Source organism: Oryzias melastigma, linkage group LG24, assembly GCF_002922805.2.
Source record: "Oryzias melastigma strain HK-1 linkage group LG24, ASM292280v2, whole genome shotgun sequence".
Classification (NCBI taxonomy): domain Eukaryota; kingdom Metazoa; phylum Chordata; class Actinopteri; order Beloniformes; family Adrianichthyidae; genus Oryzias; species Oryzias melastigma.
Genome location: NC_050535.1, coordinates 17,896,213 through 17,923,869, shown reverse-complemented (window position 1 = coordinate 17,923,869; position 27,657 = coordinate 17,896,213). Strand labels below are relative to the sequence as shown.

The following is a 27,657-nucleotide window of genomic DNA, read 5'->3' as shown; positions in this document are numbered from 1 at the left end:
CTGGTGTTGGACCAGAACGTTTGTTTTAAAACATTAAATGTCCTTTGCAGATCTCTATTTAAGGCCATGGTTCCCGGCAGTCAGGTGTTACAAGTTGTTATTGTCTGCAAGCTTGTTTGCATATTCAGGCCCAGACAGGAGTTTACTTTAGATATGCAAAATACGAAAATAAGCAAAAGTTAATATATGGTTAAAAAAATATACACCAAAGTTAACAATGCTGCTTTATTGAGAACTTTTGACTTTCGAGGTCAGGAACTTTTGACGCCAACATTTGCTTGAGCAGAAACTTTGGAAATAATAACACAGTTAAACGCAAACCTGGATGACTGAGGAAATGGAAAAGCCCAAACTTTCAACTCACCATACAATCATAAAGAAGCATGTTTTTAGGGCACACAGGGTTAACTTTGACTACTGAGGAAAGTTGTAAAAATGTTAGCTATTTAGGGCCTTTGAACTTTTAATGTATTTACACACTTTTGGATGCAGTTGTTGTTTTTTGTCTGGTACTTTAATCCGTTGCTCTTCTGCTTAAACGCATCTGGTTGCTATGAGGACTTCCACAGAAAATTATGTCATTCACAATTACCGATTCCGAGTCTTTCTCCCCTCTTTATCCAAACACTCCACGTCTGTTTAGCTTTATTAAGCAAATGAGCTGATCCAACTCTTTCAATTGACTGGAGCCATTGCCATGCTGGACACTTCCTGCTTCAAATGTCTGCTGAATGTCCTCGTGTGTCAAACCCACAACAGGCTGTGAGGACGCTGCTGCATTCACGGTGTGGGATTACTGTCATGAAGATGGGATATGGGAGGAAAGCAAATGTTTGTCTCTGCAAAACTTTGACTCACTTGATGTGTAGTTTTAGTCACATTGGTATATAGAAGCAAAGGAAGCTTCACGCTGGTTTTGTACCTTCAAAGACTTCTGCCTCTATTTTTGTCTTTTTGTTCCTAATTTGGAAATATGTCCAGCTAAATTAACTACTTTATAGTTCTAGCTGTTTAGCCACTATTTAAATTGATAGTTTCTCCTTTTTTTATTTGTAGAATTTAGACCAAATTAAGAAAACTTTCTAAAATTTCTAGGGTTGGGTATCGATAACAATTTTCCAGAAACAATTCGATTCCAATTTTTTTCTATTCTTTCGATCCTCTCAATTCAACTCTGAGTTTATACATTTATACAATTTTTTTTTTTTAGAAATACATTAATAATCTACTATATGTTTTGAAATATTTATATTAATCTGATCCAGTTCACATACTGTAAAATGTATTGGTGGAATAATGGGATTAACAGCATACATGGTTTCTCTAAAGGAGAAGTTCTAACAAAAATGTTCAGATCATTAACATTGTGAACATTGTTCTGCTTCTCCTGGAGGACATTTCAGTTTGGCCACTAGGTGGCAGTCGCGTTACAGAATTGCACCTTATTCCAAAAGAAGAAGTAAGTATGAGCAAAAACTGTGTTTTAGAACACAAATAGTTTCTTTAAAAATATTTCCTTAAAACAGTTTAGAAAATTCATGCCTGTGAGTTTATAAATATGTTCATTTTGTCAGTGTCGAGTGTTAGCATTAGCCGTCCTATGGGAAATGCCATTAAACATTAGCATCAAGCTAGTGGACTTTAGCTTAATGTGCTAAATCAGTATATTTTTATGAATCGTTTATTGATCTGTTACTTTTAAATCAATTCAAATTGATTAATCGATTTTATAAACCCAGCCCTAAAAATGTAGTTTCAATGCCTCTGTTTTGTGTTATAGTCCTCCTACACATTCTGAAGTTTTACTATCCTGATTTATGGATACATTTCAGAAAAAGAAAGCTGCAATAAATGTCTTTCTTTCTTTTTTTCAAAAGAAGAATAACACTTGAAACATCATCATGTAGGTAGGAGCTGTTAGCAGTCACAGTGAAACAGCACTTTAGACCACACATGTGGAATGCTCATGACTGTCCGTCTTAGTGCGCAGAGTTTCCTCGACTCTGTGAGGAAAGCTGCTGAGAGCGCTGGCTTTGACGGGGGTCACCTGCGCTCTCAGTCCTCTTGTAATGTGCAACTTTTTAGCTGCCGGTGACACATTTTATTGGAGTTAGACTTCGACATGAGGAGCGTGACACTTGTCAATTTTTAAACTGGATGAATGCGAGTTTGTAAAAGATCAGCACTTCAGAAAGTCAGTGCGTTTGCTGAAATGATCAAGCGCCGGTTTCTGTCCAGTCCAACAGGCCGGCTCGACCTTTAACTTTTACTTTGCTTTTTTAAAAATGACTAAAGATTTGTAGTGTGGCTTCTTGTTTAAGCCTAAAGATTTAAAGAAATGTACTTTTAATTTAAAAAAATATTTTGGAAGAAATGAGCTTCTACTTTGAGATGCACAATGGAATACAGGTGGAAAATTTTAATATTCATGCTTTAAAGGGGAAAAACAAAGATTGCATTAATTAAAGAAGATTAAATCATGTTGCATTGATTTAAACCACTTTAAAGACCCGCTCTTATGATAATTGTGTTCTTGTAGCATTTTTGTCATGATGGAGGACATGTATAGAGAAAATTAGGGTTAAAACTGTTTTCTGAGTATTTCTTTATTTAAATGTATTTAAATCGTAGTAATACCGCAGGAGGACATGACAAAAGGCCGTTTTGAAATAGCTTGTAGTTATTACTTACAAACTACTATCGGTGGGCTACAGTCTTCCTGCTCCGCTCCGTTCTGATGCATCCACTGGCAGATCCTTAAATCTCTTTGATTTCCTCTTCTGAGCTGGAATCTGGTTCAGAACTTTCTGGCTGGATAGCTCAAATATTGTTCACCATTTTTGTCTCACCACTAATGTTAGGTTGGGGTTGTGAGGTGCTGTAAGCTAGCAGGAGCGAGTGTAAGGCACAATGGGAAATGAGTGCAGGATTACTCCGAGCCAACCGTCACGCCAACAACTCAAAGGTAAATCTCTTAAAAACTCCTGCCGCTCTGCAGAAACTATGTCCTAGAAAATGAGGGTTTTTTTTTTTTTTTTTTTACAAATTTTGCCTAAAATGGAATATTTATAATCAGGAGACCACTGGAAATGCTTTTTCTGAAAAGATGAGTGGAGTGGGACTGTAAAGTTTCCAAAAATTTAATTTCTGTTTCTACCTTTTAAATCAAGACAGAGTAGGAAGAAATGACTCAGCACTTCAGTTTCTAGCATTCCAGGGATTTTAAACACGTCTCTGCTTGCATTTGTATGGATTGGGTCAATGTGAAAACCGTTTTTGACTCAATATGAGTCATCCTTTTAGATATTTGTTAAAGACAAAGTGTGTTTCTGCTCCATCAATTAATTGGGAGCTGGCGCTTCTTGAACACAGGCTGCTCAAACTCGCCTGATCTGAAGGTGCAGCTGCAGCCTGCGACTCCCAAGTCTGCTGGACAACGATCACAAATGATGCTGACTCGTGGAAAAAGAAAGCTTTACTAAAACAAATCTTACCAAAAAATGTTCTTTGTCTGCTGTGTTTTTTCAGCATATGATAATTTTTTCTCTTGCAGCTGATCTACATTTCTACTTTTGATGGAGAAAAGTTTAATTAAATAAACAATTTAGCAACAGCTGTGAAGCATTTTGTAATATTTGTTTTCCTATTTTGCTCTCCAACTTTGTGCCATAGATTTTCAATCCACTGATGGATTTGGCTGTTACATGTGTTATTTATGGAACTAAAACAAAAAAAATGCTTTTACTTTAAGTTCATATGTTCTCTCACATGTGTTGTAACAAAAACATGTGCACCTAATGCAACATTTTTCACAGAAGCACAATATTTCAAAATGTTAAATGAAGAAAAAAAGGAAAAAAAACAAACAAGTAGATGAAATCTGTTAGTTGATTTTAAAAGTGGTTGTTTTCCATCCTTAAAAATTGTAATATCACTTAAACATGGTGGTGGGAGCATGATGCTGGGGGAGGGGGGTGTTGCTTTAGGCATCATGAAAGAGAAATATGTCGCCATTTATAATTTATAGTTATGAGAAATCTGTCTATCTTTAGGTTTAGACTCATAACTAAAACATTATGATTTGGTCCAAAACCCTAAAGAAAATGAGCGAAGTCTTTTTGTTTGTATCGCATGAGCACAAAAAGATAGACAGAAAAAAACCCAGAACAACTACGGTGTCCCAGAAAATGATTATTTACGTCTTGATTAATTTTATACCTCTTAACCAACATAATTTTGTTCATTTCTGTGGTTTCTAAGCGATACTGCAGTTGCTCGATCAACCTTCGATACATATTTAATTTTTACATTCCTAACCGATACTGCTGCCCGATCGATTTTTCAGCATGTATCTAATATCTTTTATTCCTCTTTTGGTAAACTATTTGCTAATTAAAGGTCAGATGGCTGGAATTTTTGCCGAAATGTTCTATTTAATCTCTGAAATATTTTACTTGTGTTTTTAATTTGAAGAATCTATCCATTCTTTTTTCTGTTCATTAATTTTTCATTTCTGTGTTTTTAAACTATGATTCTTAACCTTTTTGCTCTTTGATTTCCACTAAATGGAGTACATTTTAGCTATTTTTTGTTGGACCACAGCAGGTCCATGCCTTCAAGAATGTGACACACCTTGAGCAAAGTTTAGTAAAATAAAGGAGAGGGGATGATTCCTGTAACAAGGTAGAGAATGTCGGACATAAGCCACTGATTAAACTAATGGACCTTAGTTATTGATGTTGCTCGTGCTCGCTCTCCTGCGCGCAGTGTAAAGAGACGGTTGCTGTCGGGGATTTGTCCCTGAGCTCACCGCCAGCCCTCTGCTGTCCACGTGACCCACTGAGTGGTCACCACAGCGATGACACACACACGCAACAATCCTCCGTTTGTCAGCTGAGGAGTGGGTTGACACACAAACTGCAGGCCGACCCGAACAGCACTTCCCGTGAAAAGCGTCGCCCAAAGCTCAAACTTCTGCTTTGAGGAAGCTTAATAGCTGCTTAAATGTGTAATGCATGCAAAGCGTGGAGGGAAAAAAATCCTGACATTTGTCCAGATGGTTACTTATTCACTTTCAACTAGCTGCTTTAGAGTTAGCCAAAATAAAAGCATCTGCTTTGGCCTTAAGTTATTTGAGACATTTTCGACCTTTGAGGGGCTCGTGGCTTTTATTTATTTAGTATATATATGGCGGGAAACAAAAGTGAAATCATTATGAGCATTAAAAATAAAGCAGCCCTTCAAAATAAAGGTACCAACATGGACATTAAACATGGAACCAAATTGTTCCCTCTGTCTTTACACGTTTTAGCTTCATGCTAGCTGCAGATTTGACACAAGATGTGACGAGCTGTTATTTCACCTTCATCCAATCCTCTTGGTTTTTACTTTGAAATAACTTCTTTTAGCTCGTATTAGCTCATAACCACACTTTCAAAACTCTTGTGGAGAAAAAGGTCAGGCAAACTCTTTATTTCCAAAAAAACACATAGACAAAAACCCTGTTCTAATGGAATTAGCCACAATATTGCAGCTGTTGATGTATTTTACCCCACATTGTTCTATTTTCTGTGAAGATGATCAGTCATATAAATCATATTCTTGCATTTTTCTGTTCTTCGAGGCAATTCTGAAGCAGGGTCTGGGGAACCACATGTGGCTCTTTAACCCTTCAATTGTGATTCACTGGTTAAAAGAAAATAAAAATGTTTTTATTTTAAAAAGTTACTGTAAAGAACTCGGTGAATAGTAAAAAAAACTGAAAAAGTTGCATTAGCTGTAATGATGCTAGTGTTAATGCCTTTTACTGAAACTAGTTGCTGAAGATGCTGAAGCTTTATGCTGAAAATGGTGACATAATTTACTTTAATTGTTGAAGGGGTTTGCTAAAAATGCTATTTTAAGATGTTAGGTTTAAAAGTTTTAAATACTTGTAGTTCTTTAAGCGAAAGTTGCCCATAGAATCCTCATCAGATGTTCTTTTTCTTTCATTTTCAGCTTAAGTTTGATCCAACAATGGCTGTGTATATTGCTTGAGAGCATGCTGGATCCAGGTTGGCTGTAGAGCTAAAGTTGTATGAAGTAATTAAATATTTAGGACAGGGAATTAAAAATAGATTGCAAGAAAAAATATATATTGTGAGTGCTTCAGTCTGGGCTCAGCTCTGCTGCTGAAAACCTGCATCTAGCTGGAATGTTTTCTAATCTAACGGATGAATCCCTAAAAATGAAAGTGATTTTATAAACTAAATATCATATATTAATCAGGTCCTAGGTTGCAGGTTTGTCTAGTTAGCCGTCAGCAGTGATGACACTTTTGAATGAGATGCGTTATCTCATTTACAGGTTAAAGGAAGGCTGTAAAGTTCAGCAACAACTAAGATGAAGCGGAAAAATCCACTGGGATGCTTTAATCTTTCACTGAAGCCATTTTTATTGGTGTTGCTCAATAGTTGAGCAGTGCTGCAGGCGATGTTTGTTTCATGTATGTGTAAAAGCAGGTTTGATCTGGTATTTTCACCCTCTGGAAGCTCTGGAAGTAATAGCTGTTGTGCATTGGTTTTTACCTCTGCTCTGCTCAGTGCTCTTCCATTGTTTCTATTGTTTTTTATTTTTTTATTTTTTATTACTGAGCTTTTGTGGAAAATGTGTTTTCGCCCTAAGAAACTGGAAACTTGTGCACTTTAAAAATGTTCTTATTTATAACTATTCAGTGACATATTACTAAAAAAAGTCAGAGAAAAGTAAATATTGACATTTTTGTTAATTTTTTTCGAGAGAATAACTAATAGTTATTGTGATATGTTGTGATATTTATCGTTATTGTGATTTAAATAATCTGAACCATGATGCCCAATTTTTTTCCATATTGCACTAGCTCTGCTTATGGTTAAGATCAAGGTTTGTGCAGACTTAGATTATTGATGAATTGTGGGAAAGTTTTGCCAAAACCCCATTATCAATAGGAGAGTAAACAATAAGTGGTAGTCACATGTAGCAGTGGAATGCTAATGTTATGATACAGTAAAATTAAAAAATGGCTGAAGATTTTTACTCATTTTCCTAAGAAATAAACTCTCAAATCAATAAAGCCAGACGTTTTTACATAAAGGTTCGCATTTTTACTGTAATTATTGGGTTAAAAATATCAAGTAAATGGAAAAACGAAATGGGGCGTGGTTTCATTTAACCCTTAAAGTTTATCTATCATATCTCTTTACGTGATCAACGTTTTGCACTAACGTTAAGTGCACCATATCAGCTCAAAGCTGCTTCTCTCTGCTTCAGAATTCGCTGGAATCACGTTTGTGAAGAGCTACAGCTGTCGAGAGAATCTTGAGCTACACCTCCAGTGTTGAGGGGAGTGACTTAACATTAGGCATCCCAAAAACAACAAAAGGTGCATGTCTGAGATTTTTAATTACAATGCCGTTAATATTGTAGCTTTGAAATGTTCTTACAGTTTAAAAGCACTCATCAGTTTAAGCTCTAACATTTTTTTATAGGATTTCAGAGACTGCATTATGTTTAGAACAGTAAACGTTCTAAATTGAAAATGTCAAAAGAATGTTTGCTGAATGAAATCGTAAACATTTGTGAATATTTTTAGTTTTCTTGAATGTGGTGGTGAGCGGGTTAGTAGGTTTTGCTGACCTTCAGTAGCGATGCAACAAGCACCTGCTGTCCTGCAGCTTCAGGAGCTGCCAGGCTGCTCTGATAAAAGAGGCCCCGAGTGCAGCAGAGGGTGAAACTTTAATATCCTTAATTGATTTTGTTTGTCTGGTAGTGCAGACCTCAGTGCTGCACTGTTGAAAGGTAATTATTTTAAGTTGCCTCAGAAAACTCAGCCGTTATTGAATTGGCAGTTTGGCTGGAGGCCCCATGGGAACGAGCAGCTGTAATTTGTTTCTCAATGGCCACAGTTGTGTGGATGAAGGAATCTCAGATCTGTGGCTTTGAAGGGATTTTTTGGTAGCAAAGCAGTAACTTTTAAGGTTATTATTACAGTTGAGGTTGGAACATACATAAAAATTGGCTAGGAGGCTAATTCCTTTAAGACCCAGTCCAGGTGTCTGCAACCTGCGGCTCCAGATTTGTTTTCCTCGTCTGAGCTGGAATCTGGATCAGAACTGGATACCTCCAATAATGGTCGGCATTTTTGTTTCAAAGATTGTATGAACAAAAATATCAGCGGAGGCTGACTCTGCTCGCTGAAAACGACACTTAAAACTAGTTTAGCTGAAAGCTAATTTTTATAATCAAGTAGACCATGCAAACGTGTGTTTGTGTGCACTACAAATTAGCACTAAAGTGTTGTGAACTCAAAGTCAAACCCAAAGAAATTAGTTTGAAAATATAAACTTAATCTGTAACTTCAACAGAGACAGACATGAATGAGTGAGGATTGCCAACAATATGAAAACCATTACATGTTATTAATCATTAATAAAGTCGTTTTTTTTAGCTCTTGTAATACCTCACACCTTGACACACTTTCCACAGCTGATGGCTTCTTCATTTGATAAACAGGTTAAAGTTTGAATTCTATAAAAGTTTTGGTTTGAAAGATAATTATTTTTAACCACTGTAGATCATGTCTATTGACATTTTTTTCTGAGTATCTTTTATGATATTTTGTCATCTTTTGTTGTACTCATAAAATCCAGATTATTAATTTTGGCTCTTTAGTAGTTTTCATGTAAAACAGTTTTTTGCATTTTCACAAGCCTGAAAGTCCTAATTCCTGTATTAATTCCTGGGTTTATCTCAACAATAGAGATAACTTTGACGTTAAATACTTTTATGCCAACCAGCTATCCCAGATTATTAAATATCACTGTCACGTTTTTTTCCACTCCAGCAAATAAGTAAAATTGCCTCTCTGGTGCCTTCTTCGTCCCAGCAGAGGTAGTGGCGGTTCACCCCTGGAGAGAACAGCCCTCTCTGTAACAGTATCACCGTAGTAACACGATCCACTGCTGTTTTGACTCGGAAGCTTTGTGGTCCGTCCTCTGGCCGCCGCAGATCTCTAGAGAGTTGAACACATGGTGGATCAACTTTGTGTTTGTTTTTTTATTAGCTCTTTTGATCAATGGTTTGGCATTCTTTTATTCTTTTAGCCTTAAATACAAAATAAGAGTTTCAAAACTCTTAAAAGAATGGGTGAAATTTGTCACCATGTTAAATCAGATATGGGTGCACATGCATTAGAAATTATATTTCAAAAAACAGAGAAATAAATTATATTCAAGCACAGAACACTATTTTTTCTGGACATTTATTGTGAAAATCTTTAAGGCTGTAGCCTTCAACAGACTTATAGTGAGAGAGTTATGGTTAGTTGTCAATAAAAGCAGTCTCCATGGAGTTTGATTCTGTCACTCTTTAATAAATATCCACACTACCTCAACCTCCAGTTTCTGAACCCTCCCCTAAAACAGCATTTCTCTAAGTGTTTTTTCTTCTTCTTCAGAGCTTTCACTGAAGTGCAATGGAGGATGGGAAGCCGGTGTGGGCTCCCCACCCAACGGACGGGTTCCAGCTGGGGACCATAGTGGACATCGGATCGGACAGCCTCACCATCGAACCTTTGAAGCAGAAGGGAAAGGTACGGTTGACACGCGTGGTTAGGTCTGCTCAATAAATCACTGATGTATCGTCATCGCAGTATTAGCCTAAACGATACACGTATCGCATAGAGCCCTTGACTTCAGTGACCAATCAAAAGGAGCCCCTTTATGTTAGATGTCTGCCTCCTATGTAGACTCGGGTATTTTAAATATAATTCAAGTTATGTTGACTTTTTTTAAGCAAAACTGCTGCAGTGAGATGGAAATGATGTTTTTTTGTCATACTAGTTGTTCAGTTATCGCAAGTCACATCATCGTTGCTCTCTTGATCACTAATCATCATCAAGTGGGAAAACCAACAGAGTTTAAAAATAAATAAATAAATAAATAACCCTTGTACACCTAGTGAAGCTACAAGACTTTAACAGATCACCTCCAGGCTGCACCTTTTGTTTGGTCGTCTAATGTGCTCCATTACAGTTCGTCACTGATCAAGTGGCTCCTCTCAACAAGACAAATACTTATGTTGCTCTTCCCTTTGTCCTGGAAGTTCACTTTCCGCTGAATAGTGACCCACATGGGCTCTGGCGAAGCTTTTAATGTCACTCTAACACCATTAGTGTGGGAGCCAGCAAAGCTTCCTGTCTGACAGTCTTTGAACTTTTCCAAGTAAAGGCCGCTCTTCCAGCCTTTTCTCTGAAAGATGTTCCTCACTACTTCTGTTTACCGTCAGCCAATAAATCACCGTGCTGCCATGGTTTAATGCAGCCGTGGGTCTCAGGGTGACTTTGTGTTTGCTCTGTCAAATCGTGCCTACTTACCTAAAAGGGAAACTGCATTGATTCTAATTTGTAAAAGCCTTTTCCGCCTGTTCAGTACAGTCCGTCTCCTCAGACCGCTGGCAGTTTCTGCTGCAGTTTCACCACAGTCTTTTATGTAGCTATTTAAACCGTCTCATTGTCTTTCTTCACTTCACTGCATTAAAGACCCACTCCAATGAAAATTGTGTTTTTAACATCCTCTTGTGGCATTTTTCTCATGATGGAGGACACACAGAAAGATAAATTTGCATTTCTTAATATTTCTTTAGCCAATGTGTCATGAATCAGGAGCAGAGATAAAACTACAGTCTTTTTTATTTTTATTTTTTTGCACCAGTAATATTAGGTTCAGCCCTTGTGCGATTCAGTTTGACACCTCTGTCCTTGAAAATGACAAAAGTTTTATTATTTTGGCCAAAAATACATAATCATCATTAAAAAACAAACAAACAAAAAAAGCACTTGAAGTGCTTTGGAAACAGATTTAGAGATGAGTGGAGTGGGTCTTTAGGGAAGAATATCCTGAGACTTTTATTCATTTCTATAACTCTGATCTTTGGGCGTTAGCACCATGAAGTGATGTGTTATGTGACTTAAGTTGCATTTTACTTATATTTTATTCCTTTAAGGTGAAACTTCACTTACCAATTTTTTTTCTTTGTGTTTTTCTATTTTTATTTTAGCGGTAGATCTTTGGCCAGAACTTATAGATGATTATAAAGGACTTTATCTGAGAAAGGGCTGTCCATGTGCAGAAGGGTTTTATTTGTGTCACTTTATTCCCACTAACACAACAGTTTTGGTTATTTGTCCTCAAACTATTTGACTCAAAGGAGCTTTCAGAATGTAAATCTGTAAAAACAACCAAAGCAGTAAAATGACTTCCTGGGAGGATGACTCCAAGGCAACGACTCAGTTTCTTTGTTGTCCGACTTTTTTTTTCTCTCCAAAAACAGCAATAAATGGACCTCACTGCACACAGATCTGTTGTCAGTTAGTTTCCGGGCTGCAGCAGAGGCCTGTAACAGAGTGGAGAAAAAAACACAAGGTCCAGTTTGTGCGTCTGCAGCCTCTTGGTGCCAGTGTCTTACCTACTGCTCTCTCATGATAAAAGCAGAGTCTTTGTCCTTTTGTGCCCAAGTGCTTGAGGTGACCTTAAAAGTAAATATATATGTATTTAAGTGATTTTTGAGTTTCTTTTCAATATTCAATGTTTTAGTGGCAGTAAGTAAACTATGTAATAAGCTGTGCTCATGTAAAGGTCAGATTATTCATCTTGCGTCATCCCCTCACTTATCCTCACGTGGCTCTTTAATATAGAATCCATTTAATTTCCAGAGAGAATTTGGAAAACATTACAACTGGAATGAATGAGTGGACTGTATGTCACCTTGGCACTCACTGCAGCCTTGGGGGACAGAGGCAGATTTAAAGGTAGAGAGCCTGAAGCCGCTACTTTCATTTTTTTTTCTAAATCGTAGAAATACAACACACCCCTGCGTTCCAAAAACACCGGGGTCACGTGTCCTCCTAAACCCTTCAGAATGAGCTCAGTGTGGTCACTTCGGCTTGAAGAATGTGAGACGTAAAAACTGGAGCAGCAAAGGCTTCAGTGAATGCAGATTATGGAGCAAACCTCTGTGTTGATAACATCTGACAAATGTTACGGAGTTGTCAAACGCTTGAAGCTTGGCAGCAGATGAATTACAGAATACAGGTTTGAACTTTAATTTCAAAGAACATTTGCTTACAACTTTAAAAAAAGTGTGGAATATTACTGCTCCGATCATTGAAAAAATTAGTCTGTTTAAAAGATCTGATTGGTCTGGAAAAACATCCTGTTGTTGGTTAATGGAGCAATAGATTTTTGTTTCAAGATCATCTTGTAGTATCTTATTTATCTAAAAATATCAATCATTTAGTTTATTTATAAGAATACCTTTCCTTTTAAAAGATTAAAAAACAGAAAAAATAAAGTAAAATTTATAGTTGTGATGCTTTTAACCTTATTTTCTTTATTCAAATAAAAATGCATAAAACATTTTTGTGGCCATTTTCCACATTAAATTAAAGTAAATGGAAAGATTAAATTACATCTATGTTCCGTGTGTTTGTTTTAATGTCTTTTATTACATTGATTTTATTAGGCGTCTAGCTCAAAGACAAAATGACTTTAGTCTGGAGTTTAAATCCTCGGTAGGTTGTTGGTTTGAACCACGTCCGGAGAGACATAAAGAGGACCTTCTAAAAAGAATCTTTTATTAAAGTGTTTTGCTTCTTTTTTCACCCTTTTTCTTGTTAAACGTCAAAAAAGAGAAAAATCTTCAAGTCAAATAAATGAGACTTTATCATTAGTCTCTAATAAAGGTTTGCGATCACATTTGTTATTTTTTTAAAGATGTCTCATGATCATTTTTTTCTCCTCAGACTTTTTTGGCTCCCATAAACCAGGTCTTCCCCGCTGAGGATGATGTTGACAAACACGTGGAGGATAACTGTAAGGCCTTTCACTGTTTATTCTCGGTTCCTGTTACTCTCACCACATTATTAAAAACATGCATTACATATACACAATGCAGTTAACAAAAATACTTTCAACAATATCTACTGATAACCTTGATGTGTCTTTCACCTGCGGCACTAAGAGTGTACTCGGGACTGGAAAAGTCCAATGGTCTGGATCGGGTTCTGAACCCTTCGTTTGGGGTGAATTCAGACTGGACACATGCGGTTTGCTTTAAGTGAACCAGAATTAATTTACCCGGATAATCTGAGACAAGTTTTCAGTCTGAATAAATGCAAGAGGACCCTGGTCTGGGATCAGGAATCGCACCAAGACCCATCTTTCGAGGTGGTCTTGGTTCATTTCCATTCGGACTGAACTCTGGTTCACTCAGTCTGAATATGGTCTGTTCAGAGACCGGAACAACTGAACCAAAATGGCCACCGTAGCCGGTGATTAGCAGTACCAAAGCTGCAGTAAAGTGTTGAACCTGGCCTTCATAAAGACGCTCAAAACAATTAGTGAAATAAGAAGTTTGAATAAGTGAAAAATCCTGGCAAGGATTTGCAAACCACAGCACCTCCATCTTTCTTTTTGTTTTGACCCTCCCCGTAACTGCATTATCAGAGGAAAATGAACTCTGATTCACTTTAAGCAAACCAAATGTGTCTGAATACACCCTTAGTTTCTTCTGTGTCTACAGTCCAGATTTCCAGTCTGCTTTGAGATCTCGCTCTGGTAAAACCTTTGCAGATGCAGTAGAACGTCTTGTTCGGGTGCTCAGTCTTTCCATGACACGAAACCGTCTTTCATAGCCTCACCTTGGTAATAAAGTTTGGCTGCTCCTTATCCAGTTTGAAGCTGTTTTAGTTTCAGTTCATGATCGGGTTTCAACCTACATGTGACATTGATGGTCACTATCACTTCTTTGGTTGATCAAACTGACTCTAATCTGACAAATCCTGTCTTTTTTTATTTTTGTGCTAGTGAACTTAAAATAATTGATTCTGGTTTGAGGGCAAAAGGTAGAAACATCAACTATTGATTTGATTGAGATTTTTCTCTTGTTTGCTCACATTGCCCTTTGATATAAAAATGGATTAAAAACATTTATGAGTAATGTTTCTTAAAGGATTCATTAAAGATGTGACTTTTTTCTTGGTTTGTGCTTCTCAGGTTCTCTCATGTACTTGAATGAAGCCACTTTGCTCAACAACATTCGAGTGAGATACAGCAAAGACAAGATTTATGTAAGTACTAGCTTTGGAAGGGCAAGCTTATTTTATAACGAACTTAAAATGTCAAAATATCTCTAAGACTTACTTATTTAATATGACCTTTTAAATGAAAATTTGATTACATTATGTTCTTTGTTTTAAATGTACAATTTTCAGTTTTAGAAATGTTTTAGATGATCTGAGTTTTTACTTTCAGCCCTTGTGCTTCGGGTTGATGCCACTCTGCATGTTATGTAGGTCAATGACCATCAGACCATCTCTTGTCCGTAGCAGCAGATCTAACCGTGCCTCAGCAGCTTGTTTAGACTCGGATTATTCTGCTTTTGTTTCTTCAGCCGTAACATTAAAATTGGTAAAATAGGGCTGCTCTGCCTCAAACCTAAACACACAGGGCCCAGGTGTGTGTTGCCCTGAGGGGGTGCAGCTGATGTCAGCATGGACAGAGATGGATCCACACTGACATCTAGTGTCCATTCTGGGTAGTACGACTGAATTGCCATCTGACAGAACGCCTTCTTCTGTTGAGATAAAAGAAAAGACAATGTTGTCGATTTGTGTTAGGGTTTAAACTTTTTAAACATAATTTGTGGCATAATTACATCAAGAAGCCTCTTATTTTCATTTAATCTTTTTTCAAAACACAAGTCATTTGTAAGATCTTGCTTACTGACTTTAATTAACGTTAAATAATGTTGATCTTAGAAGCCTTTTAGAGAGGGAATATCAGGGCCTCACTACTTTAGTGACTTAAATGTCTATTATCTGGTGTTTAATGGATTTAAAAGGTTTAAGAACCCACTCCAATAGAAATATTTTGCTGTTTTCAACATTTTTTGGAGCATTTATATGATGGAGGACATGTGTAAAGAAAATGAAGATTCAAGCAGTTTCTGAATATTTCTTTATGCAAATTTTTGTGAATCAGGAGCAGATGAAAATAAAGTTAACTAGAAAAGTTTCACACTAGCAATACCTGCGATAATGCTAGTGTGAAGGCTTTTGGCTGAAAATAATGGCTGAAGATGCTGAAACTTTTTGCTAAATTTAGTTTAATTGCTTAAGGGATTTGCTGAAAACGCAAAAACTATTTGCAAAATGTGTTAAAACTAGAAATTTTGTGAAAGAACTATGAAAGAGCGCTGAAGTTGACCTCAATTTCTGAAAAATTTGTATTAAAATTTCTTAAAAATTCCTAATACATGAACTCTGAATTAGCCAAAGAAGCTAGCTCTTTGCTAAGTACTAGCTAAACTCCAAAATATCCTAAAATTCCTCAGAAAACAAAGTAAAAAATGTTAGCCTGTTGCTAAAATAGAGGCTAAACTCTAAATTGGCCAAGAAAAAAACCTCTGTAGATAACAAATTAGTCAGAAACATTAACCTGCTGCTAAAATAGAAGCTAAACTCCAGATTAGCCCAAAACAACCTAAAAAAGATGCTAAATTAGCCAAAATAGCTAGCACGTTGCTTATACCACTTAAACTCCAAAATAGCCTAAAATTCCTCAGTAAACTAAATTAGTCAAAATGTTAGCCTGTTGCTAAAATTCAAGCTAAAATCTAAATTGACCTATAAAAACCTTAGTAGATAACAAATTGGAAACGTTGGAATGTTGCTAAGATATTGGCTAAACTCATTTTTTTTGATTACTATGAAAGATGAGAACATAGCCATAAATATATTTAAAGGTTTGTAGCTATTCTACATAAAATGTGAAATTTGAAGGCTTTCTTATTCATTTCCTACGGGGCATATTTTGCTCAATATTTCAAAAACTATAAAGTTTATGAATACCAAAAATACAAGCAGTAATGTCTTAAACAAGCTGAACGTTTTGATAACAAGATTGCTGAAATTGCTGAAAGTTTGATTGAGTTTTTACGTGCAGAAAACCGTACAGAATGGAGCAGGAGAATCACTATCGTGTGATTCTCCTGCTCCTCGTGTCCTTATTTTACAACTGCATTTTTTTGTCTGCTCCTGTTTTAAATGATTTGAATAAAGAAATACTCAGAAATGTAGTTTTAATCTTAATTTTCTTTATTGATGTCCTCCACCATCAGAAGAATGTCTCAAGAGCATGTCAAAAACTCCATTTCCATTAGAGTGGCTCTTTAAAAAAAACACCAGCAAGATGTTTAGGATTTCGATGGTCACCAATGTTAGAATATTTTTTTGATATTTTCTGAAACATTTAAAACATCAGATAATTTAATTATTTGGCAAAGTATTCCATTTATGATGTATCAAAGCTGTGAATACAGTTTGAGCCCTTCCGTTAAGTGAACATAAGCTTATATTTGTAAAAACTGTTCACTTTTATCAGCTGTTGTCTTTGTTTTTCTTCCTCTGCCAGACGTTTGTAGCCAACATTTTGATCGCCATCAATCCATACTATGACATCCCAAAGCTTTACTCGTCGGAGACCATCAAACAGTACCGGGGGCGGTCTTTGGGGACGCTGCCGCCACACGTTTATGCCATCGGTGGGTAAACTTTAGTTCCCCCTTAGGTTTTGTTCTGTTTGGTGTAACAAAGGGCTTCTAATTGGACAGTTTGATTACACAGAAATGTGACTGACTTGAAGTAACGTTAAATTGTATAGGTGTTCCCTTTATTTTAATTTTTTTTTTAGTTAACTGTAAACAAAAGAAAATGTTAAAAAAATCTTTTTTTGAAGCATAAATGTTAAAAGTGACTCCTCTTTTATTTTTTTTTTCTTGTTCTTTTTGATTTGTCCTCCAGTTGAGCTCAGGTCCTCCCCGGGACCTTTGCAGTTATTAAAGTTCTGCGTTCGATATCTGCTTGATTATTGGGGTCAGGTTTGTGCCTTTGAGGCAGAGAACAGTAATCTAACAGCCTAATCCGCCTGTGTGCCGTTTCAGCCGATAAGGCGTACAGGGACATGAAGGTCCTGAAGATGAGTCAGTCCATCATCGTCTCAGGAGAGTCTGGCGCCGGCAAGACTGAAAACACCAAGTTTGTACTCAGGTGTGCCACCAAGATTTCTGCATCAATCTGTCTTTTTATTCCTCTTTCTGCAGCTTTTCCTCAGTTTTCTGTTGTAAAATGTGTTTTTAAAATTGTTTTCAGAGCATTTTTAAATGCAAATAATTTTAAAAGAAGACAATAACTCGTTGGAGATTTGCTAAATTGATTTCTGTAACCCAGAATAATGACTCTCTTGGTTTTTCAGGTACTTAACAACCTCGTATGGAACAGGCCAGGATATAGATGAGAGGATAGTGGAAGGTAACACTCTGTTCTCCTCTTCAGCTCCTTTTCTCTTTTGGTTTTGTGACTCTCCCCTCTCTCCTCTCTGCAGCTAACCCCTTGTTGGAGGCTTTCGGAAACGCAAAAACTGTCCGGAACAACAACAGCAGTCGTTTCGGGAAGTTTGTGGAAATCCATTTTAACGAGAAGGTGCTTCCATGTGTTTTTACATAAATCCACAGAAGACGGGAAGTTATGAATTAAAAATGATTCCCGTTGGCTAGAGTTTCAGAACTTTATCTGTTTACGCTTTTTTTTGGACAAACTTCCTGTTTTTACAGAAAACCTATCCTTTGCCCCTTGGGTGTTCCCTTTAGGGGTTGCCACATCGAATCACCCCCTCAATCTAATCCTCTCCTCTCTCAACCCCCCTCATGTCCTCCGTCACTACATTCTTCCTCTGTGGTTTTCCTTTACACCTCTTTCCTGGTCGCTCTAATCACTGTTCCTCTTCCCTGCATTCACCTCCATAACTGATCCTATGAAGGGTTCAGTCACACCACCAGTCTGTCATTCGAATCACCTGAGGCGGCCAGTTTAATGTTAAGTCAGTGGAACAGACGCGACATGATTTAACAAATTTTGGTTAAACAAAGCTGTCATTTTTACAAATTCAACTTTATGTGAATCCACACTCCCAGCAGCTGCTCCTTTATCTTAGTCTCTGCTGACCAGTAAACATGTTCATTTCAGTGTCTGATCAAAACTCTCTTGGTTCCATTTTTTTTTTAATTGTCCTCCCTTTGTTGTCAATCTTTCAAAGCTCTGTTTGTTTGATCTTCTTGTTCTTAAGACAGCTCAATACGCCTGTAGCTGCAGAGAGCAGCAATAACAGAATGTGAGGACTGAAAAGGTTTATTGTTGCTTTGCTTCTCGGCAGAACGCTGTCGTGGGCGGGTTTGTTTCCCACTACCTGCTGGAGAAGTCCAGGATATGCACACAAGGCCCAGAGGAGAGGAACTACCACATCTTCTACCGTCTGTGTGCTGGAGCCCCTGAAGAGATCCGACAGAAGTTCCACCTCAGCCCACCGGACACGTTCAGGGTACGGACACTCAGACAGCAGTTATAGAAGTCCTCAGCTTCTCCTCATTTCTTGAATTGGGCTTTAAAGCCGCTTCTCGTAGTGGTTTTTACCACAAATTCACAAAAGTATTGGGAAAATCCTGTTCTGAACACAAGAGGGCAGCACCACTTCAAGTAGAGCTTCACTCAAACCAGTAGTCACATTCTGCTTGGGTTTCTACCTGTGCTGAAAGGAGAATGTTGGAGGATTAAAGGTTTACCTTCAGGTTTGTTGAGAAATTCTCAGTAATTGCAGGATTTGAAAGAACCCCAGACTCAGATACGAGCTCGTCTTCACTCTGAATATAGATTTCTGGCTGTCTGGCGCGCTGACATCAGAACTTTATTCTCTTAATATGCCGAGAGTTTGTATAAAAAACAGTTTTCTGCAGGTTTGAGATGTTATTTGAGCATGGAGCAAAGTAAAATCAAAAATCAGAACCTGAACCAGCTCTCTTTGATCTGCTGTGACGCCTCTTCTCATCTGTGGCGATGAAAGAAAAAAAAATCCTCTGGGAGTTTTCTTTTACATTGGCAGCCCCTCCTTTCAGGACCTGTTCTCACCTGTGCTTTAAAGTGCTGATGCTTGCTCTGCTAGTGCTCCCCTGCAGCTTATCACGCCTCTTGCTGTCACTTCAGAGGCGTCTAACGACTTCACATATCTGCAGTTTTCCCCTGCTGGGTTAGAAACAGATTTATTGAGTTCTCCAATAATTGTTTTCAAGGCCTGAGCTTGACAGAAATCATTAACTCGGAGTCTCACCTGATTAAAAATGAGGCCGGGGCTGAGCGGGTTTATTCAAGGTGATTCCTTTTTTTTTATTTTTCTCGTTTTAAGAAAACTGGAAGATGCAAGAAAAGAATATTAATATAAAAAAATACGAGCTTTAAAATCATCTTTTGATTTATTTTAATAGTAATCTATTAATTATGATTATGCCATTTTCAGCCAAAATGTAAAAAAAAAAAAAAAAAATTAGTGTTCTTTTCGAGGACATAGTTTCTGTAGAGCGGAAGGACTTTATTAAATATTCAACGCTGAGTTGAGGGCGGGTCTATTGTTGCTGAGCAACCCCGCCCCTCTTTCTCTCATCGTTACTTAGAGTTTAGACCAGAGAGCTTGTGAGAGCTTGCTTTTTTTTCAAGCTCAGTTTTTTCCTTCCCCTGATTCTTAACTATTTGAATTAAGAACTACTCAGAAACGCCATTTTCAGCTTAATGTTTTGTAATTAAGGCCACAAAAACACGTTTAAAACCAAGTGTTTAAAAAAAGATCACAATTTAAACTAGAAAAGTTGCATTAACTACAACAATCCAGGTGTGACTGCTTTTTGCTGAATGCAGTTGCTAAAGTTGTTTGCTGAAGTAATTTGCTTTAATTGTTGAGGGGATTTGCTAAAAATTCTAATGCTATTTGAATATAGTGCTAAAGTTGCTTTAGTATTTCAATAAATAAAACCTTATAGCATTCATATTATCCTAAAAAACTAGCATGTTGGTAAAATATTAGCTAAACTCAAAATTATCCTTAAAGTCCCCCTCCAATGAAAATCATGTTTTTTGAGTTTTTAACATGTATCTGTGCCATTTTTCTTCTGAAAGAGAAAAGAAATCATAAGAAATCATTTTGTGTTTGCATTTCCGAGTCTTTCACCTTTTAAGTCGCTATCACTCAAAAGTGTGGCTGAAAAACTCAGTTTGGATTCCTGAAACTTTCATACGTCACAGTAGCTAGCTAACCCGGATGCTGCTGTAGAGGCCGGAGAAAATAATATAAAGTCCCACTTCTGTACTGTAAAGGATTGTAATTCAATGAAAGGCCTTAATGATGCTTTTATTATTTTGTGATATAAATTCATGCCTGCTCCCCTTCATGCAGTGAGACCGCGGGTTCTATTGTCCGCTTATATTTTAATTGCGTCTAAGGCAGGATTTTTTTTTTAAAGTTTTCCTCATGTATTTAAAATGAAACTGAAAGGTAAAGTACCATCAGGTGTCACAAATATGCTGTCCACGGAGGAGCCGCGAGCTGCAGCAGCAGCTGCGACCAGTGGCGGGTTGCAGCCCCGCTCGTCCGCGGGTCTGATCAAATGTGGGGTTATCAGTTATGAGCCCCAGCTAGTGCTGCTGCTGCTGCAATGCAGCCTAAATGGTCATGTTCTATTTTATTTTTATTTTTTATGGGCTTAAGTCTGTCTCGCTATCATGTCTGGGGGTATAAGGGGCGGGGCTACACAGCTCAGCACCATAAGCCACGCCCACACAGAGGGATTTTTTTTTTCTATAAAGAAGGCTTCAGATCAACAAGAAAAGACATTTTAGAAGTCGAATTTTTGTTAAAAACTTCACAGATCTAATTAAAACCCCACTGATAACATTTAAAGAAAATAAAAAAATGTTGTTAGGGGAGTTTAAAGGAAAAACTTCGGTAGATGTCAAATTAACCAAAAACATTAGCATGTTGTTAAAACATTAGCTACACTCAAAAACAGCCAAAAATACCACAGTAGATGCCAAATTAGTCAAAAACTTTAGCATGATGTTAAAATATTATCTACAGTCCAGATTAGCAAAAAAATAAGAAAATTTCAGTAGATGTCAAATTAGTTCAAAACGTTGGCATATTGCTAAAATAATAGCTACTCTCAAAACAGCCTTAAAAACGTCAGTAGCATTAATGTCCTGACCTTGCTTGACGTTAAGATACAAATATTGCATAAGTTTCAAAGTGCACAAAGAATTTTAAAAATTTCCCATTGACTTAACATGGGCCAAAAAATTACATGAATTGCGTAAAATCATAAAAACCGTAAAATATACAAATACCAAAAGTGCAAGCACCCACGTCCTGAACAAGCTGAACGTTTTGAAACCAGGATTGCAGAAATTGCTTAAAACGTTCTTGAGTTTTTACGTTCCAAAAAACGAATGGAATTTGACAGACTAGAAAGAGAAGCAGGATCACTATAGTGTGAATGCTGAGTCAGCATTTACACAGTTAAAAAAGGAAATGAAAACACTTGAAAAAAATTGATAGGAAGGACGCCTCTAAAACTAACTGATATGACAGAGACCTGAAGACAAATGAACCTTAAATAAACGTCTTCTTCATGTTGAGAACACAGTGATGGAGGAAACAACAGCAGCCCCGAGGTGAACATCCGGGAGTTTGAAACTTCTGTTTCAGATTTACGTTGGTAGGTCAGCGGGAAAGTATTTACGGCGGTAAACACATTTGTGGCCCTGTCCTCTTCAGGTTGATTCAGAAGGGTTCCGTTTATTTATTTTTTAGTTTTAACACCAGAGATGGAAAAAAAAACAATTCAAAGGGATGAAAACAAAAGGAGAAAAAGAAGAATGCATGACATCTGGAATCTGCCACGCGGAGATGGAGGGCTGACTGAGCATGAAATCCTCACCGAGGCTTTACGGCGTAATGAAAGGTTTTGTTTATGTCCATCTGTTCCAGTCAGCCAAATCAGACGTCCCGTTTCGATATTCCTCTCACATCCTGGGGGAGGCACCTGGGAGTTCGGCCTCTTGTTTTCCTGCATTCTGTAGGGGAGGCCAGCTGGTGGAAAAGCATTAAAAGTGCTACAGAATCAATTACAAGCGAGGCGGCTTGGCTTTCCATGCAAATACAAATGGAATTGGAGGTTCTCAAAGTGCTGAAGCTAAAAAAACAAAAAAAAAAATACTGTTGCAGATCTGAAACGCTACTTTCTTATGTGAAAAACAGGTAGAAATCTCACTATGTATTTCTTGACACGGAATTTCATTAAAATGAGAGAAAAATCGTTTCTATCCACAGATAACTTCACCTCTAGCTGGCACTAAATCCTACAGTTTGGTTTCCTGTTTTATAGAATGAGGACATCATGGATCCTTAAAGGGTAACCAAACAGGGAAGTTGGAGACTGACTCCACCCACAGTCGAAATGTGAAAATCCAGTCAGAGAACAGGACTGTTACTATTACTGGAGCTGCAGATCATGTGGGACTTCTGACATGATGTGGAACTTAAATGGTTTGACCAATCCCCAAATTCAAATCTAATACCTCAATTTAACCTGTAGGGGGCAGCACACAGACATTATTTTGACCATTTCCAAGAATTAAACAGCTTTATTTTAATTTGTCAGAAATTTGGCAACAGACAGCACTTTTAAAGCCCAATTTAAAGAGGTCACCAGCCAAAAAAAAAGTTGATTTAGGGTTTGGTTACCCTTTAAATATTCACTCCAATAAAAATAACATGTTCCCAGGGCCGGTCCTAGAAATAGGCAGCCTAATATAGGCAGCCAAGGCAGACATCTGCTTGAGGGGGCACCAAGTTACAATATTTTTGTTTATTTATTTATTTTTAAAGAAATTGAATAGTTAAAAACTCAGCTCAAAAGTTTGATACAATCAATATTTTTGCTCCACCCCCCCTTGCCTGTCACAGCCACTGTCGAAGTTAGGTGGAGGGGAGGAAGAGGGGTGCAGGATGTTGACACTGTTGGTGCTCCTTTAAACTTTAAGACTGATAGAAGGAGGAAAGTGTTGGTGCAGTGGTTAGCACAGTTATTATTTAAAAAAAATGTCTTAAGTGGTCATTATTTAATACTTGAGAATCAAAATTAAAAAAACACTTATTTCAAAATATTCCAGGCAGCTACGGTGGCTCTTTTTTTCGGGTATTTGTGTGTCTGTGTTTGGGGTGGGGGGACCTGCATGTTCCTGTGGCATTTTTCTCATAATGGAGAACATATGCTAACTATCAAATCTGCATTTCTGGATATTTTTTATTCAAATCATGTTGAATCAGGAGCAGATAAAAACTGGCGGTTTGAAAGAACTTGGACGAGTTAAAGTCTCCATTCTGATGCATCCACCTGCACACAAATAGATCCATGAATGTCTTCATTTTCCTCATCTGGGCTGGAATCTGGATCAAAAGTGTATGACTGGATAGCGCTAATATTACTCGCCATTTTTTTTTTTTCTTTACCACACTTGGAATTACAAGGGGGTGTAAGCTAGCAGGAGAGAGTCTAAACAAAGGGTTGATGGGAAATGAGTGCAGGCTAACGTCTGCGCCCACAACTCTGAGGTCAATTTCTAATGATGCAGAAAATATGTCTTGTAAAACAAAACAGGCTTTTTAAAGATACATTTTTTTTCTTAAATAAAAAAATATCATTGGAGTTGGACCTTACTATTGATGGCTGATTAGATCGGTGGCCGCTGTTGGAACAACTGTACATGATTATCCTGCTTTTTTATTTTCAGGGAAAACCGTTAAACGTTTCTCAAAGCTGCTGTCAGACTTTCCTAATTTCCAGGCTGACAGCCATCGTTGAGTTTAACTATTGAAATTCAAAACAGCTGCCAATTACCAGGAAAAGAACCTCTCTGACCGCATAATAATTCCCTGTGAGAACGTTTGGCCTGGAGCTCAAACCCTGCAGAGTTAATCATCTTTTGTCAGAAGGACTGCAGGTTTTTAATGAACTTTGTAGTTGTTAAATGTTTTCTGAATAAAATGTTAAAGTACTTGAGCAGTTTCTTTTTCCTTGACATTTTTCAGTTTCTTCAACCAGATTTGTGCTGTCATGCACTCGTCTACAATAACAGTTTTCTTTGTTTTATCTGATTTAAGACATTTTTCTGCACAAACTGTTCGGTATGATTTATTTTCAGCTTTGTGGTCTCTTTACTGTTTTGCAGTACCTGAACAGAGGATGCACTCGCTACTTCGCCTCCAAAGACACGAATGAGCAGATTCTGCTGAATCGCAAGAGCTCAGAGGTACAGTATGAACCTTGTCCTTTCATTTACCCAACAGATTTCAGGGACTTCTTCCACTGTGTTAGCACATTTTTGCACAAAATCCAGATATTTATTTTTTGTTCATTAAAGGTTCAGTTTTAAGGCCCGAGATCTTCAAATCTGCTCCCTTGTTTGAATAAATTATAGTGCAAACTAGGGAGAAGAAAAAGGTTTAATTACTCCGTCGGCTGTAAGAAAGGAAACATTTACTCTGCAAACCCCATTAGCTCCTGTTTAACCGCAGTCAGCAGATTTGCTGCGATTCACCGCCTCCAGCTTCTGTGTCTTTGCAGGTTCTGTCAGATTTACAGCCCGTCCTCCCTGAACAGTGCTGGCACTTCACAGAGAAAATCATGAACACTTAAGTTTATTATTATATTGCAATGAAACATTTCAATGACTTGAACTGGACAATCTGTGAGAAAAATCAATACAAGGGGGGGTTGGTTGGTAATAAGAGGTAGAAATGTAACGACCCCAAAAAATTTTTTTTTTATACTTGTCTTTAAGTCAAAGGTTTATTTTTATTGTTCACAATATTATGGGTGATTAAGAGTTTTAGAAATGTTAAGTGTTGTTAGCAAATACAAATGATAAAGAGGATCAAATATAAATTAAACAGGTGCAGTGCGTTTTTAAGGCTAAATTGGGGTTTAGTTACCGTTATGCTAGCTGTTTTGGCTAAATTAGACATTTTTCTAGTTTCTTAGGCTAGCTGTTTTGCCTAATGTAAGGTTTTTTCAGTTATTTAGAGTAATTTGGAGTTTAGCTAATAATTCAACTACATGCTAGCTGTTTTGGCTAATTTAGGCTTGTTAGGCTACTTGGAGTTTAGCTAATATTTTAGATTTATGCTAGCTGTTTTGGCTGATTTAGAATTTTTTGATGTTTTCTTTTTATTAATTTGCCACTTCACTAATATTTTAGCTATCAGCTTCAGTGTTTTCAGCCATCAATTTCAGCATCTTCAGTTTATCAGCACTAGCATCTTCAGTGACCACATTCAGCTTACAGCATTCACACTAGCATTATCACAGGTAATGCTATATATCTAGTTTTTAAAATGTTTTTGTATTTTTTTTCTATGAAGATTACAGAAATGAATTATTTGAAACTTGGATGTGTGACTTTCTGGAAAACCATAAATGTTTAAGTTTAGGCTGTGATTGTTACATTTTTTTCTGTTGTCCTAAAAAGCCTCCATCAAAGAAAAAAACAGTTATGTGGCCCTCACAGGAAAAAGTTTGGGGACCCCTGATTTGAACTAATTGGATCAGCACACCTTCAATCAGGTCACACAGAAAGAACTCAGAGAAACTCACTTCGTCTCAGCAGTCATTACTAATTTTAGAAATTCTTCTTTGAATGCTGTCACTCAGAAACGTTTTTTTTAAAACAAACTTATTTTTTTTTTTCTTCTTGCATTGATGTGAAAAATGTTTCACCTCGAGTGCCCGGAAAGAGAAAAAGCCAGAGAGATGTTTTCTAAAAGCCTGTTCTTTTCCTGCCACATCGCAGATACCAACCTCATTAACATCCCTCCAGCAGCAAAAGAGCTCTTGGATTTTTTTTAAGCAGAACTGTTTCTTTCTGTTTATTTTTTTTATTTTTTTTTCTTATTTTCTTTCTTTCTGCCAATCAGCTCTGCATTTATAATCTGCTCATTCTTGCATTCTCATAATCAAATGGCAACATTTTAATTAGCAGAAAACCCTAGAGCTGCATCACAACACGGAGATGTTTAATGGAGTGCATTAAAAAACCCTCACATTTAGCATCTGTTTAATTATGCACAAATATTCCATTACTGTTTGCCTATTTGACATGTATTTCTATTCAGCTGTATTAATTATTAGATCCATTGAAAGGCAAATAGACAATAGATGAGCTGTGATAGATTAATAGTCCTGCAAGATTTTCACACAATCTTGTGTTTTTGCTACAGAGTTGAAAAGGTTCAGCAGGGAAAAGCCCCGCACTCCCATCAGATGATCCTAAACTGTAGCTCACTGCATTCATGCTAGCTATCATAGTTACACACCAGTGCTAAAGAGGCTATTTTTATGTTTATTGGTTTATCAATTAAGGTATTTTTAACTACTTTATTACTGGTTAAAGTGATCTAAGGGAACAATTGTTTCTGTTGTTTAACCTTAAATAATCCAGTGAAGATTATTGGGGAAAAAAAGTGACAGAATTCAACTTGTTGGCTCTTTTTGTTTGTAATCTGAAGCCCCTCTCATGTGATTCTTTAATCATCCTCCAACAACTTAACCCACTTTTCCGTTTTCCTCCGTCTGGTTCAAAACGAAATGTCATAAAAGTAAAGCTTAGTCTCAAATACAAAAAGGGTTTATAAAAATGTCTTGTGTATTCATACCTCCTAAAACAATAACTTCTGTCATACGTTGGTTTTCTCAGCTGAAAGACAGAAAAAGTACCTGGAGCCAGATGCAGTTTGAGGAGTGACCTCAAGGAGGCTTTCTGAACAATTAAGTCAGTTTTGATCATTGACTGTATTTCATTTAAAATATGAAATGGAGGGGTGGCTCAGTCCATTCCCACTTACTCTGTCAATGGTCTCGATTCACACACTACAATGTAAAATGATCCAATTTAACTAGACTTCTGAAAAGAAGTAATTCAGTTAAATTACCCTTCCAGTGCAGTTTTCATGACGATGACATCCAATCATAATTGGAACCATCCTCTAGTGGCCACTGGGTGAACCAGGTGAAAAAAAGATATATATTTTTTGTTTTCAACCAAGTTTCAGCCTAGAAGTTACATCTTGGTTCCAACATCATGGCATACTTGTTTTATTTTGTCCTGCAGGTGTTTTGATGTGCCAGCTGCAGTAATGTTGTTTCGGCCAACATGATAAAATCGGCAGAAATCTATGAAGTCAGACGATCTCATGCTAAATGTGACAAACATTATCCTGCCTTTAGTAAATAGAATTTGATCTATAAAAATATGTACCCAAAATAAAATCATGCATTAAAAAAGCTATGATGTCCTGAAACATCTAGTGACTTTTGTTTATTTATGTCTTTGTATTAGTTCAATATTTTTCCAATGTGAAAATGGGCTCAAACAAAGAAAATGAAGCATTTATGTATCTTATTTACTTATTTATTTATTGTAAAGTTGTTTTCTTTCCAGGATATACTGCAAGTGTTAACCATTTAACTGACTTCTCAACCAAATGGTGGGGAATATTTAGAAAACATGTTTTTAAAAATACTGATTGTGCAAATTACTTCCAAAGGTACGGAGCCCCTAAAGGGACACTGAAAAAAAATAAAGCAAAAAAAAAATCTGGTTACCAACTGATGTGCACAAAATAGTAACCAGATTTTTTTTTTTTTTTT

At 37.0% G+C, this 27,657-nt stretch overlaps 1 protein-coding gene across 12 annotated transcripts in view; it reads left to right on the top strand.

Moving 5' to 3' along the window:
- Positions 1-27,657, top strand: part of myo6a (myosin VIa) — a 136,139-nt gene that overhangs the window by 9,663 nt on the left and 98,819 nt on the right. For all 12 annotated transcript variants that reach the window (XM_024290722.2, XM_024290720.2, XM_024290718.2 and 9 more), the window contains exons 2-10: positions 9,473-9,607; positions 12,818-12,887; positions 14,070-14,143; positions 16,488-16,617; positions 17,017-17,122; positions 17,328-17,383; positions 17,457-17,554; positions 18,285-18,449; positions 24,182-24,262. In XM_024290722.2, coding sequence (XP_024146490.1) covers positions 9,491-9,607; positions 12,818-12,887; positions 14,070-14,143; positions 16,488-16,617; positions 17,017-17,122; positions 17,328-17,383; positions 17,457-17,554; positions 18,285-18,449; positions 24,182-24,262 — 897 coding nt within the window. In that variant the 5' untranslated portion in view covers positions 9,473-9,490. The remainder of the gene's footprint in view (positions 1-9,472; positions 9,608-12,817; positions 12,888-14,069; positions 14,144-16,487; positions 16,618-17,016; positions 17,123-17,327; positions 17,384-17,456; positions 17,555-18,284; positions 18,450-24,181; positions 24,263-27,657) is intronic.